Source organism: Chiroxiphia lanceolata, chromosome 7 (assembly GCF_009829145.1).
Source record: "Chiroxiphia lanceolata isolate bChiLan1 chromosome 7, bChiLan1.pri, whole genome shotgun sequence".
In the NCBI taxonomy this organism is placed as follows: domain Eukaryota; kingdom Metazoa; phylum Chordata; class Aves; order Passeriformes; family Pipridae; genus Chiroxiphia; species Chiroxiphia lanceolata.
In genome coordinates, this window is record NC_045643.1 from 28,115,948 (window position 1) to 28,131,504 (window position 15,557).

Below are 15,557 nucleotides of genomic sequence, written 5' to 3' on the forward strand. Positions count from 1 at the left end.
GGGGCGCGCCCGCTGTCCAATCGGAGCTCGGGCAGGGCGGGGCTGGGGCGGCGATGACCTATGGGAGGCGGCGTGGGCGGGGCCCGCGGGTCCGGCGGTGTGAGGGATGCTCGGTGCGGGCGGCGGCGGCGGCCCCGGGGCCCGCCATGGTGTGAGGCGCCGCCGCGATGAACGGAGCGGTCCCTTCGCTCTACGACCCCAAGGCGCGGGTGCTGAACCTGGGAGAGAGCTTCGAGAAGCAGCCGCGCTGCGCCTTCCACACTGTCCGCTGTGAGTGCTGGGGTAGCCCCTCAGGGGGCCGGGGAGGGGGCCCGGCTGTTTGTCCTCGCGGTGCCCTGAGGGACGGGGGTGGCCTGGCCTGGCCTGGCCTTGCCGGCCCGATGGCTGCCTTCTTCCCGGGATTCGGGGCTGCAGCTAGGAGCTGAGTGCCGTGCGGTGCTGATCCGGGGTTTCGGGACGAGCGCGGTGCAGGTTCAGTCGGTGCTGGAGCACGAACGGCCATTGTATCGCAGAGCTGCCCCTCGCCACCCTCTGGACACTAACTTCGCTTTTCATGCCTTTTCCACATGTCTCCCTGAGGTTCTGTTGGAAGCCGAGCTGAGCAGAAGCTCTGGCTCTGCCCTCTTCCCTTGCGCCGAGTTTTCAGAAGTTCCGTACAATTCAGCAATCAAAGGTTACAGGCAGGCAGCGTTAATCACGGAGCCAGTGCACCCTCCCTGAGTACATAATTACTATCTAGAGAGGTGTGTGCTCAAAGATTCTGAGGGTAGCTAGGAAACAAATGCTCCCAGGATTATAGTCCTGGTAATTTAGGACTGCTGCTTCTGGTTTTGTTGTCTGGTTATTTATAGACCGATCCCCAAGATTCAGTCCTGCGTATGTTCTCTGGAGGGTGTCCTGTGTGTGAGAGGGTCAATTTGCTCCTTGTGAGCAAAGGGAAAGGCGTTTACAGAGGATTGTCTTCGACTGTGGAAGGGGAAAAACCTATAAATGAATTTAAACAAGTGCTGCAGCTTGAAATTTGCCCTAATTTTAAAAAGGACTAACCACCACATCTGGTACCTCCTACCCCTACAGTTTCTTGCTGACTCTTGTAATTTGATGATTTGTTCTGAAATCTGTTTTGAAATCTCTCTTCCTTTCCAACAAATGAGACATAGAAACTGGCACGTTCACCAGTTCTATCAAAAGCACATGCAGAAATATCCTCGGACACCTGACGTTTTTGTTAACAAAAAAAAGGGAAGACAACAGCTGGTTAGAAGTTAAGATCGGCAGTATCAGTACCTTAATTTTCTCAGGTATTAACAGTCCAATGGCCGTGTCCTAAATAAAGCAAACATTCTCTGATTTGATGAGAAACTTTGCAACTGCTGTATGCTTGACCCTGTGAGACAACACGTGGGGATTTGCCCTAAACAAGGTTAGCAGGGGCTGTTACCTGTGTGTCAGCTCCGAGCCTCCTGCTGCGCGCACGGTCCTGCCCACCAGCTCCTGCAGCCTGGTTTTCCTGCCCGGCTGGTGTGCAGGCTGGAGCCACGCTTCCCAGCTGTGGTCTGTGCCACCTGGCCCGTGGCTGCAGGCCGAGTTGTGGAACTGGGAAGCTCCCCAGCCACAGGAGTGCCGCCGCCGGTGACCAGCAGCGCCAGACGGGGCAGGTTGCGAGGCGAGGAGCGTGTGCCGGCTGACGGGTCCCCTCCACGCCTCGGTCCGTGTGCGGGGCAGGGCACCGGCATCCCGGGGTGCGACACTGCCCCTGCGTTACCTGGAGCCGCGGATTCAACCCCACATATGTTACCAGAGGCCTCGTAGAGCCGCTTGTTGCCACCCCGTCTCCCTAGATCAGCGCAGGCAGCCTTTTGACTGTAGCCTTTCCCAATTCATTTGTGGTGGAAATAATACTTTGTAGATAATGGTATGTAACAGAGCTGCCGTGCTGAGGCAGAGCCGCTCGTTTTCCATGTCTCACATTTTTTGAAAAGGATCAGAAATTAATACCTTCTTTTCTTTAAAACTTATTTAAACCAATACTTCAGATGTTGAAAAAGACAAAAAGGAAGCTAATGTTAAATTGGGAAGTAATTTCACTTGTGACAAAAATAACTATACTGAAACTCCAAGGTTTGGTCAGCTTCTGACATACACGTTGTAATAAAGTCAGAAATGGATATTGAAAATTGATATTGTTCTTTGCATTTTCAGTCACTTGTCTACATCTCCCATGTTTGGGATCAACATTTTCAAGAACTATTTATTGATTCTTCCGAAAATAATTATGTAAGGATTTATGCTTTGAAATATGTCACAGCTTGTTCAGCCTCTTTATCCATTAAAACCTAAAATAATTTTTCTAATCTTAACCAAAAGGTTTTAAACACTTATATTGAATCTTGAGAAAAGCAGCTTGACTTTGAATTGTACTGACTTATGGAATTATCTGCTCAGGAGAATAGTAGATGATACACCAGCAAAAAAAGGCTTTAACTTAGTAGCCTCCAACTGCAATTAAATGGTGTCTACATTTATAAGATGCCTGAAAAGCCTGTAAATAATCCAATTTGTTTTTATATTTAGATGATTTTAAGCCTGCATCTATCGATATGTCCTGTGAAGGAGACCTTGAAGTTGGCAAAGGTGAACAGGTGACAATAACGCTGCCAAATATTGAGGTGAGTGGGGTGGCTGAGGAGTGGTGGGCCTAAGGGAGTGATTTATTTTGTTGTCATAAGTATATATCCTGAATATGGAAGGGTATAAAGTTTCAGTGCTGTTTCAGAGCTGCCTGTGTGATTTTCAGAGTAGAAAAACAATTGCTCTAGGAATGTAAAACTACAGAAGACCCAAAGGTTAAGCAGCTGCACTGTAACTTTAAGTGTGTTGGCCACATTGGAAATATGCTGTAGGATGACCCAAAGCGTTGCGTACTCAGAAAAGCTTCATGTGTATGTTGGCAGTGCAAGTTTCCCCTTGGTATTTATTGCTCTAGCGCAGTTCTAAAGCAGGAAAGACTGGAAAGGGAAAATTTACTACCTGCCATGCTTTACTGCTCTCCTGATATGGGAACTGAAACCCTTTTGGTGAAAGGAGTCCTACAGGGAGCCTGCTCGCCTTGGGAAATAAGCGTTTAATCAGTTTCAAACTAAGCTAAGCTGAGTGAAATCCCATTCCAGTCAAATACCGGCTGCTTTTGGATATGGCTACTGTGAATCTGATTTAAATTAACAGTAACATTTTTATAGGCTAGAAATGATCACTTGTAGTGAACTTGCCATCACTGATGGATTGCTGTTTCTAAGAAAGATTATAGGAGTAACACTTACTGGACTTCTGATTTAATAGGGCTCAACTCCACCAGTGACTGTGTTCAAGGGCTCAAAGAAGCCTTACCTAAAAGAATGTATCTTAATTATCAACCATGACACTGGAGAATGTCGCCTAGAGAAACTTAGTAGCAACATCACTGTGAAAAAAAACCAGGTGGGTGATTTACAAGAGAAACAACTGCGCTTTACTCATTGTGAAAATCGATTTGTTAATGGGCCTAAATTGAGATATGTAACTACCCATTACTATTTTTAGCAAAACATAATTTTAGAAAGTACCTGGCCTCATTTAAAGGAGTGAAAAGCCTGCTCTCTCAGCACACTGACTTCACAGCTTTCGAGTCTTGACTGCAAAAGAAATGGGAATTTATTTTTTTGTTAACCAAAACCTGTTACATTATTGAGAGAAATAGTAACTATTTTCTGATGACTTTGGAGGGAGAAATAAAACCTCTTTGGACAGTAGTTTGCCTACTGTCTTCTGACTGTAAATTAGGAAATAAAAAGATACATTCTGTGACAGGCTTCAGTAATTTTAATGTTTTTTCTCATACCAAGATTTTAAATTTTTTTGTCCTGCTGCTGAGTCCATGTAAGTAACTTCCAGCACAATTATTATTCAGTGATCCTGGGCAGCCAGGTATAAAAACAAATCAACTGACAAAGTGTTATAAAGTTATTAGCACTGTATCAAAAAACAAATTTACCACATTTATAAACAATATTATGCCAGTATAATAACTTACCTAAGAATCTAATGATAGTATTTAGAAAGGCATCAGAAATAATTCCCTTGTACCATATCCTCTGTATTCTGCCTTTTTCCTTGCATCTTGTCTTGTAGCAATTAGAAATCTTTTCCTTTTACCCACAGAGCTGAAGGAAGCAGTAAAGTCCAGTCTCGCATCGAGCAGCAACAGCAGCAAATGCGAAATGCAACCAAAGTTCCCAACAACGTTAAATACTCTCCGTCAAAAGAAAAAATGTTTCCATCTTCTCCTATGGATGATATTGAACGAGGTAAGCTCCACTGGCACAGAAGTTTCAGGAACTTTGCTCTTCACGAGCAAGTAGTTCATAAGAGCCCAGGTTTTTGCTTGTGTGGTGGGGTTTTTTTGTTTGGTTGGGTTTGTGTTTGTTTGTTTGTTTAGTTTGAGATTAAATACATTAGAGGTTTGATCATGTAAGCACTTTACTCTGATATGGAATTGACCACTCTGGCTGAAGTGGGTAACAAAGCAGCATTTGTAACTTGCCAAGACAAAAAAACAGTGAACCATTAGGGTTAATAATGACAAGGGTCTCACTGCTCCCTCCTTGTCTCTGTCTTCCACTGCTGCATTAATCAAGTATGTGGTTGATTGTATCGTGGCACTGGAACCAACTGAGTCACTTCCAGTTTGATGTTGCTCCTTTTTCTTTCTGTGCACTCAGCAAACATAGGTTACAGTGCTTTACAACTCAAAATACACTTTAAATTACCAGATAGAACCTTGTGAAAGATGAGGCTCCAATGAAAAAGACAGCTAAAACCCTGCATAAATCAACCCTTGAGCAGTGCTATGTGCTCTTTTCTTGAGAGACTCTGGTTTGGTATGACACTCATATTTCACTTAATAGGAGGCCTTATTTCCTTTTGGAGGACAAGGATGATGGCAGGTGGTAATTACTTGCTACAGAAATGCTGACAGGTGGCAGTTTCATTGACTGGAACTGACATCTGCCTCCCAAGTTGTTTTGAATTCCTTTAAACAGATTTTTTTTAGATGTATCATTATGAAGATGGTTTTTGTTTCCATTTTGGTCTTAAGCTCTGACCAGAAATCTATATTGCAGAACAGTACTAGAATACATCTGTGGCTGCAAAAGGGAAGGAGTACTTGAGCTCATGGAATGAATTGATGCTTTTTCTTGGTGGTCTGTTGCTTTGGGGGCAGTGGTGGTGTCAAACCCATGCAGGTCAGCAAAGTGGCTGCCAACATGTATCAAACTCCTGTGTAGTGCCAGTCCAATTTTGAGTACTACTACAAATGCAGGAAAATTGACAACTAGGGGTGATAGGGACCTTTTTAAGTCATCTAGTCCATCCTTCTGTCCTAAAATCAGATTTCTGATGTAATTTTTAACCTGTTCTTGAAGCCTTCCACTGACAGATCCTGTGTACTCTCTGGCAAGCCGTTCCAGGGCTTTGCTCTTGTTACTGCTCAGGTTCTTTCTAATAAATAGTCTGACAGTAAGCCCATTATTACTTTCGTATTTATCATGCAATACAGAACATCTGCTTTTGAGTAGTCCTCCATGAAACTCAGGAGCTCAGAAGCTGCTCTGTCTTTCCCATTCATTATCAAAAACAATGCTTCAATCTTTCCTTAGAAGTTGAGTTTTCTGGATCCCTGATTTGTCGCTTTCCTTTAGCTTTCTTACAAGGATTCCAAAAACCTGCTGAAGTACAGTCCCTAAACACATTTACTGTTTCAGCTAAGGTTCTAGCAGTGCTGAGTTGAGCAAGGAGGCTGTTTTACAGGCACTATTCATCTTTATACACAAAGACCAAATAGTATCGTGTCTAAAGTGTCACAAGACCAAATAGTATCAAGTCTGTTCGCAACAGCACAGCCTGGTAGAACAGTGTGTGGGAATCACTGTAACTCACAGACTGTTCAGAAGTGTTGCCCACTTAATCATTCTTCATCCTATGGTTGTGTAGCTGACTATTCCTGCTTAAGCACACTACCTGGAACTTGTTACTAACTTTGTTTTCTGGGGTGGGGGAAAAGATCTTTCTGCCTTTATCATCTATTATCCTCTAGTACACGTACAGTCCTTCCCTCATTGGTTAAAAATACTTAATTTAAATTCTGTCTGCTTGAATTACATCAAAATTCAAGCCAGAGGTCTTATTCCTCAGTTTTTGGTATTAGCCATTCACTTGAAATTTTTCTTATATTAGACACTGCTGAGGAGGAAGTGGAATTAAATGCTTAGGACTTGAGTGGTGTCTTTCAGTTAAGTTACAGCTCTAGATGGGTGGTAGATCATGTTCTCTTATACATATGCTTAGTAACAGAAGGAGGCTTAGGTGCTTCCATTTTTATTTTCTTTCTGCTCCCCTCCTTATATTTGAGGTGGCCGGTATGGTCTTCTGTTGTTTCTCTTCTTCCTTGGCATTGGGTTGGTTTGTCCCTGTAGCCATAGCTACACTATTTCAGGTGCCATTTTTCCAGAACTCCATTTTCTTTAGACTGACCTTTGATAAGCCTGGACTAAGTCTCTTTCCTTTTGACCAGCCTTTGATAACTCAGAATTGGAAGGCTTCATGGAAGTTCGTGTTGAAGTTGAATCTTTTTTATTTTCCTCTCCCTTCTTCTCTTGATTAAGCTCTGCACTGTCTTGTGTCTTGGTGACTTTTGTCTTCAACCTGTCCTGTGCTGGGTAAATTTGAAGTGAGATGAGCCACTCTCCTACTTGGTTTTTGTGTCTGCTCTATCAAAGCTGTTCTTGGAGTATTCCGAGTGCTTGTAAGATCACCTGAATGATTGTCTGGGTAGTTACAATCTTGTATAGTGATGAACTTCTGTACACTGCATAACTCCTCAAGTCCTCCATTCACCAGGATTCAGTGCTCTGTTTCAGGCTTCTCTCAGCACTCATATTTTGCACAATTATTACATGTACCCTTCTGCAAAGATTAATGCCCTCTGTATGCTGGACTTAGCTACTATATATCAAAAATGCATACTGCGCAGCATGGTCCACACCTCCACATCTATAATGAGAACAAGGATTTGCTGCAATCTTCCTAATATAAACCGTGGATGGTTCTTTTGGATATTCTTCATGCTTAACTTGATTCTGAGCAAAATGTCACATGGTCCAAACAAATGTATTGATTGTAATGCTGAACTGCTGGGAGGCATTTTGGGCGCAGCTGCTGACATCTTACAGCTGACTGATCTGTGTGATTCTAACTGCAGGTTTTAGTCAGTGAAAGGCATCTTTGGGGGTGCTAAGGAAAATACAGAAGACTTGCTAGTTGTGGAAATTAAAGGCTACGTGGGAATGTGGTACCCTGTGGAATGTGGGGTTAAGCATTTGGGTTCACAGTCACCCTTGTTCTAATGCTTAGATTGAAAGGGAGAAAGTGCCTGAACTATGAGAGAAGAAAACCACATGACAGGCTGGATGTTGCCTGTGCCCTTTTCTTTGTTCTGGAGGGTTTTGGTGGGTTTGGTTTGGGTTTTTTTCAAGTGCTGTAGTGTGTTTACCTGATGTCTGTTGATTTTTTTTCTTTTTTTTTTTCTTTTTTCCCCTCTTCCTTATATTTCAATTATGGTGAATGTTAACTGAGAAACAAATCATGTTGTTTGCAGAGCTAAAAGCAGAAGCCAGTATCATGGACCAGCTGAGTAGCTCTGACAGCTCATCTGACTCTAAAAGTTCTTCATCCTCTTCATCAAGTAGTGAAAATAGTTCTAGTGATTCTGAAGATGAGGAAATGAAGCCCTCTCTTCCTATGTCGATGCCGTATTTGCAGCCCCAGCCTACTGTGTCTGCCATACCACAACAGGCTGTTCCTGACAAAGATGCCAGTCATAACAGATCCCAAGAGAGCAGTGGTCATATGATGAATACACTACGTAAGTACAAAGGCTGTTCTTTTCTTAGTGCACAGTTCCAGACATCAAGATTCTGAAAGGAAACCATATTGTTTTTAAGTATGTCTCTGTTATAATTAAAACTGTGGGAAGTGATGCTAGGGTTTGATTGTTCAGCAGCAGGCTGAATTAGACAGTGGGCTAGAAGGTTTGTGGTCCCCAGAGATATTAAATTAAAGCTGACGCAGTTGAAAGTATTTCCTAAACTCTTCTGGCTTCCCTCCAGTTCTATGCATTAGGACTGGAGAACAGCAATTTTGTATTGAAAATAATTGAACTAACAAGGCATTCCCAAAACATATGCTTACAATTTCTTGGGTAGAATTATCAGAAAGATACTATGGCCACAATACTCTGAGTTAGAGAAGAGATGGTGTATTCTTAGACATGTCAGTTACTATTATTCATGGCAGTGTTCCACTGGACAGCATGGTAAAACTGTCCTTTGCATATAAGGACAGAGGCAATTTGCTTTCAGGTGATATTATCTTATTCCACCCATTCAGGCAACTACAGATTTAATTTGAAGAGTAGCTCTTATGTTCCAGAGTGGTTGCTACACAGCCTGGAATTGAGTGCTCAGTGTATTCCAAAAAGGAGAGTTTGGAAAACTCTCACATAAAAAAAAATAAAAAAATCCACTAGGTAGAGAATCTTAAGTTCACTACCTAAATAGCAGAAATACTCAGACACAGAAGTGAGTACTCACCTATGGTTACTCTTCCGAAATGACTACATTTTTAATTAAGTGCTTAGCTGCTGGCTCTTAGTTTGAAGAGATTCCCATCAACCTGGGTTTGCAGCCTAAGATCTTTAAGGTTTATCATTTATATGTAAGCTTGTTACACTGAAATTTTAGACACTGGCAGATCTACTTTTATTTCAGCCCTTAATGGATAACATGAACAGGGGATTTTTTCTTTTTTTTTTTTTTTTTTTTTAGTTAGTATTTAAATACTTAAATAACCTGCATAGATATTTAATTATGTACTGCATTAACAGATAAGATCAGACTGAAAAGTCCTGTGACTTCATGTGCAAAGGACTAAATGCTGCTTTCATTTTGCTGTCGCTGCAGAGAACAATGTCTTCGTGTTTACAATTTGCACAACTTTAGGGTGCCATTTATTTCAACCCTTATTCACAAATGTGATTTCCCATTCTCCATGCTTTAAATAAAACTGTTATGAAAACGAGATTAAGCTCGATCCCCAGTGACAGAATCCCAGCTGGCAAAGCTTCCAGTGAGAAATACATTTACAAGTACAGGTGGCCAAGTCCACCAGTTCCAGCAGTCATAGTGAGAAAACGCTGCTTAAAACATGACAACATCAAAACTGTTCCAGGGGAAGCTGGTGGCTTGGTGGTGCTTGAGAACCACGTTGAGAGGTAGAACCTCTGCCTGTAGCCTCAGGCCTCTGAGCTCTCCCGGCTCTTGAGCTTAATGCCATTTCCTTCTGTTATGGCTACAGATCTGGTACTGCTTAAAATGATTCCATCCCCAACTCCAGTGCAGTTAATACAAGACACTTCAACTAGGTAAAGATCAAAATAGTTACTTTCAAGGAGGATGCTTTTCTCTAGCTCCCTTGCTGAGGGAATTTGGCAGGAGAGTGAAACCTGGAGAAACTGAATGGATATCGCATTGTTCTAGTTTGAGTGGCAAAAGTTCTCCGTTGGGATTCTGTACAGTCATTTCTTCCATCTCAAATAATGTTCTGCAAAAATAAAATATTGAATCAACAGATGTCAGCATAAGCTGTTTGCTTGTCTAATCTTGTTTTAAGGTTTGCCTGCTTATGTCTGTGACTAGTGTTTGTGCACCTCTGTAGAGTCAGGGCCATACTGATTAATTAGTGAAGCTTTCCTCTGACTTGCTGGGCACAGGCAAAAGGCTGGAGGAAGGCTTAGAGAGCTGAGTTTCATCTGGCATGTAGAAATTATACAGCTGAGGTTTTGTGGAACTTGGAAAATGGAGGAGGTGGTGTCTAGAGCATGGTAACCAAATACTTCTGTCAGATACACATATCTACCTCTCCAGGAATCTAGGGGTCGAGATTGCCCCTCACCCCCTTTCTACCTTCAGAAGCTGGTTATGTAGGCTCACAACTTGCCTTATAACAAAGTTAGTAAATGGTGGCACTAATGAATCTGTTCTTCATGAATATTTGATCATATGTTGCTTTATGTCTACTTTTTGTTTTAACCACGGTTATGTTAAACAAAGTAACTTTCCAAAGAAAACCCAGCATAGATGGGCTATTTTGGGGCCTTGTGTTATGTACATAGTATTCGGCACAACTTCACTTCTTTTTATACTTGGTGCTGGTACAAGCAGCTAGTCAAGAAATAATTTTCCCTTGTATTAGTTTGGTGTTGCTGTGACCACTAAGGTCTGTGAAACACGGATCACTCCTATGAGTTTCCCTGTCCCCTCTAACTGGCAAGAATTCAGTTGAATATATTATATTCACCAATTTAAAAGCATAGGAAATGTTGTAATTTGCAGTGCAATCTATTTCCCCAATTAATATTGCTAATAAGCAACTGGCACTGTGAAAACTGAATTCAACTGTTTTTCCCCATTTCACTGCTGCCCCATAAGTACAACAGAGTTTCTTCAGAGTCCGCATTAAACGAGCTTTCTGTCTTTGCACCAAATCCATTGAAATCTGCCAGCTCTAGACTGTATTATTTTGCCATCTCTCTGAAGGTGTTTTTTGGAGGTAGGGTTATAAAAATGGGGCAGAAAGTTTACCCTAAAGTAAATCCTAACATATTATTTCTGCCTCTGGAACTTGGAGTTCTTGCTTTCCCATCTGCTAGTTTTCACAAGCACTGATATTTTTGGCTGGTGTTACAGGGTTGGTGTAATTTCTATTAACTATGTTGAAATAACTTTTGAAGGCTGCAGAAACAGTATTTGGAGGGTTATCTTCTTGTTCACACTCCCTGTCCTCTCCTAAAGTAGGTAGTGCATAACAGGGCTGGGATTTCTAAGAATACAGTATAGTTCTCCTTTGAGTGATAAATACATGAGTTTAATTTACCAATACCATTCTCTGTCTTGAAGTACTACTTTTTAGGATATTAAACTGTTCTGAATAGTTATTGACAAATAACTTGATTTTGTTCTTTCTAAATTGATTTTTAAATTTTATCTTAAAATAATACAGCTGTAAATTTTGTCTATATAGAGAGATGGAAATGAAAGAATTGTCTACAGTAGTACTTTAAAGATTGATGGAAACAGCCATGTTCACTATTCTTATCTTATAATAAAGTGGTTTTGTTTTGTTGCAGAGAAACATGTACCACTTTCTAAGCTTTAGTGATGACATAGTGGAAAACAAAGGAAGGCTAAATGCAGCCATGTTAAAGACTCCAGTGTTCTGGCAGAAATGATATGCCTGAGAACAAAAGATCCAATCTGAGTGTCTTGTGGGGTTTACCCCCTTGAGGTTACTTTTTCACCCATCTGCAAAAGGGATCTGTGGAGGGTGCTGCAGCTGAGGAGAGGGCAAGTGAAAATAGTGTGCCAACTCAGTTTTCTCAGTTTCAGTGATTTTTGCTTTGCTTTTCAGGCCATTTCTGCACAACCTGAGATGAATTCCTGTTTTGTTTTTTTTCTCTTCTTCTTTTGTAATGGCTGTTTGGCAAGGGAGGTGTGAGTAAAAGCATACTAGTTGGCACAGACTCTTAAAAACGTGTGGGAAGTTGCTAGATATAATGTAGATTGTGTATAGCACGCTGCTGTATTTTTTGTGAGTTATCTGTCATCCTGGGAAGATTCCCTCATTTCTACCCCCTGAGCTTATGGACATCCATGGCAAGCACAATGTACTCTTTCTTCTTACTTCCTCATTTTGAAAAATACATATATATAGCCACCAAATTAAAGTGCTGTGTAAAATTTCTTTTGATGTTTTGTTTCTTCACTTGTTCCAAAACCAGTTTGAAATAGTAGGTCACTGATACATCTTTAAATGCTGTGTCAAAGAGCTGCTCTTCTTGATTGAGACACCACTCTGTTTTCAAGCACAGCCGAGTAGCATTCAGATGTGTTTCAAAAAAACCCCAACAACTTGTTTTTCACAAAACTGCATTCGCCAGCAGTTTTCCCACTTATGAAGCATGAAAATGTGGGTGGCAGAGATAGCTAGGTGTTGTCTTTTGTGATCTGGTGATATTAAATAAATGCATTTGTGCAAATAAGCTAATGGCTTCCTTGCCCAAGGTTTTAAAATTGTAGGAAAGGGATCTCTCCGAAGTTCTGTCACTGGGGAATTTGGTTCTACACCTATTTATTCTCTTACCATACAATAGTTTGGGTTAGAAGGAACCTTTAAAGATTGTCTAGTCCAATCTCCCTGACCTGAGTATTAGCTTTTGTAAGCCTTTTTAATTGGGAAAGGGAATATCTTGAAAGAAGAAAATTATTTCCTTGAAAATGACTAATATGATGACTCTCTCTTCTAGGAAATGACTTGCAGCTGAGTGAATCTGGAAGCGACAGTGATGACTGAACAACTTTCTGGCCTTAAATGTATCACCTTTTTTTGCTAAATATGTCTTAGCATCTGTTTTGCACTAAGATTAGATTACCAGAGACTGGAATGAATGTCCTCAATTTTGATAATAGACATCCTAATTTTCTACTGATACATCATGTCTATGATAGAGCAGCATTGATATCCTGTCAGTGCTATGGTTATGTGTTTATCTTCAAATTACTGTATTTACAGTAAAATTGTGTATGATCTGATTTTGATTATTTTTGCCTCAGCCACCTGTTTTACTTGAAACTGATTTGTAACAGCTAGTTACTTTATATAAATAGCTATGGAATGGAGAAATTTCTGATATTTATGGAGGCAAGTTTCCTTCCTATCATTTAAATGCTGATCTGACAACTTTGACTTGGAGGGAGTGAAAGGGAGAACAACTAAATGAGGTCTGCTGTGTCAGCTACACTTTTTGTTCAGTTCACAGTTCATACCTTTAAGGAAACTGCTGAATAATGTGGTCCACTAGTGCAGTTACAGTTTACAATTGTTCAACACATTGCTGAATTCTTAATTTCATTGTATTATGGGACTTTATATTTCTGAGCCTCAAGATTCCTAAAGGAACTTGTCTATTCTCTGCCTTTTTTATGTAACTTGAGTAGGCTGGTCTTTTTACAACCTTTTTGTATCTAAATTTAGGTAACTGCAGAGACAGCAATGAATTTCCTTCATTTGATTCTGTAACGGAAATCAGAAAATTTCTTTGTAAAAGTATAAAAGTAATTTAATAAAGCAAATATTTATCATTTTCATGTGTCAGATGCTGTTTTTACTGGTTAAGAACTCCACTTTCTACCTAAAGTAGTGAAGTGAAGAGGTCAGGCAAAGAAATAAAGCAGTGAAATGGTAGCTAATACGGACTCCCCACCCTGTCTGCAAGACTCAAGTGTTTGTTGCTTTTGCTACACTGAGATGAGCTTAGTAAGAGCTCACCAAAAGTTTATGGTGGTTCAAGTGTACTGATGAATGTTTGTTACAAATTACATCCAAATGCTAGTGGGAAGTGATACTATGTTAGACAAGAAAAGGTCTTATTTTTCCGTCATTTGGAGTTATACTTCAAGACCTGAGGAACTGTATGTCAAACTCCAAGGTTCGTCCTGTAATTTACTACTGAAGAGGTTTGTGACTAACAGTAGGAAATGTCTGTAGAGTGAGTTCTGAAGAGATAAATCTGTTCAGTCTCGCACAGAAGTCTCCTTTGCTGGCTTGCAGTGATTGGGTCACAGCTCTGTGTCTAAACTGAGAGGATTGAATCCCATATGTAAGCCTGAATGCGCAGACATGAAAAAAATGCACACTCAGGAAATGTATACAATAGATGGTACTAGACCAGCTTATTCTCTGAACTATGCTCTGAGTATCAGCCCAGTGAAATATGTGAAATGAAATATGTGAAATTAAATGAAATACAGGAGATGCTGCTTTCCAATGCTTCCATACCTTATGCTCTGTACCCCACACTATGGTGCTGGTCCATGCTCTGCAGCAGGTCACAGCTTGCTGGTCTTCCGGCTTCCTAAAGTTGGCATCATAAGAAGCAAAACATTCTTGTGTTTATGCTCAAAGGAAAAAGCTTGAGTTAATAGCCATGGGTGAACAGGCCTTTGAGGAGAAAAGGGCTAATGCACAACCTTGAGGAAGGCTGCTGTGGAATAACCCCTGTAAGAGAAAGTGTCTTGAGTTCTCTGATGGATCATACTGTTGGTGTGGGAACTCCAGCAGAGCACCTGGTTCTTGGCACGTGCTGTTGATAAGGTCTGCCAGGGTGATGTGAGGAGCCCAGATGTTGCAGGTAACCTTAGCACTAAGGAGCAGCCCTGTGTGGTAAATAACAGGGAAGCATGATAATGCAGTGTCCTGAGCTGAAATGCCCTCTTTTTGCCTTTAGCGCTGACCCCAGCGGTTCATTTGCATTAAAGCCTTGCCTTGGGCAAATGCTAAATTCTAATTCCAGCCAGAATGCTCTTTTTTTTTTTTTTTAATAACTATGTTCAGGGTGTATGGGAGTGAACAGATGTGTGGAATGAGGACCAGGCCAGGGTCTAAATCATGCAGAGTGTGTGTACACATGGATTATAATCACTCCTCTAGCAATATAACTGCTGAGTGCAATCTACCTGTGTCTGTGTGTAACTGCACTCACATGGATACAGGTGCTTAAATATAGCTCTGGGAGCAAATCAGATTTCCAGGTTCCTGGGTCTCAGGACTGTAACTAAGCCTGTGCTATCTTTAGGAATTGATCTTTGGGTTGAAAGCTTTCTAGGATGGCAAGAGTGTTGTCTAAGTTTTTGTATAGTATGTAGTACAGAGTGGTTAGTGGCCAGTCAGGCCCTACGCAATATAAATAATTGTGTGATCTAGATGGAAATGTTTTGTCAAATGCACTATTGTGGTAATTCAGGAAAGGCTCCCTTTAAATATCATGACAGGAGACAAGATTCTGTAACAGGGTTCTTGGGGACATAAGAGGAAAAAGATAACATATAAATGCATGAAGGAAAAAAGCTCTACATACCATTTCCAGCCCGAATATTTGTGATCTGGTCCCTCTTATCCATGTACCTGTTGAATATTGGCAGGAGACCTAAAGAGCTTGTTTGGCCTGTTGTCATAAGGGTTGGCCAGGGTCTCATTTGTGACTTTCAGGGGGCATTTCTTCCCCTAAGGTTTGGGTTGTGTGCCCTGAGCAGTGCCAAGACCTCATATCTCCTACTGCAGATTGTTCCCAAATGGCAGGAGTGAGATTTTAAGGGAGTTGCATTGAGATTTAAAAGGAATTTTCTTTCTTGGACCCTGATTTGAAAATTCTAATCTCCCTTAAAAGCAGTTTTATTCATGTGATATCAATTTAACTGGAAAGTAATAAAATCAGCAACTGCTGTAAGTTCCATGACCACTGTTCCTACAACCTCTAAATACCTCTTTCAAGGTAATTTGAAATGTATCTGGCTCTATCTTGTTGCTTTCAGTTATTCTGTCTTAACATCCAGAGATTTAAAGCATGT

The 15,557-nt window shown here is 41.1% G+C and overlaps 1 protein-coding gene across 2 annotated transcripts; it reads left to right on the top strand.

Annotated features, from left to right (window-relative positions):
- Positions 1–98: 98 nt before the first annotated feature.
- Positions 99–13,295, top strand: EAF2 (ELL associated factor 2). 2 transcript variants are annotated; one of them, XM_032693666.1, is made up of 6 exons: positions 99–270; positions 2,575–2,669; positions 3,340–3,481; positions 4,200–4,343; positions 7,694–7,960; positions 12,458–13,295. In XM_032693666.1, the coding sequence occupies exons 1-6, from the start codon at positions 168–170 to the stop codon at positions 12,502–12,504; spliced, it is 798 nt and encodes a 265-aa protein (XP_032549557.1). In that variant the 5' UTR covers positions 99–167; the 3' UTR covers positions 12,505–13,295. The 2 variants fall into 2 exon arrangements, with proteins under 2 accessions (XP_032549557.1, XP_032549555.1); XM_032693664.1 differs by having other exon boundaries at positions 3,340–3,477; positions 4,198–4,343.
- Positions 13,296–15,557: the final 2,262 nt, after the last annotated feature.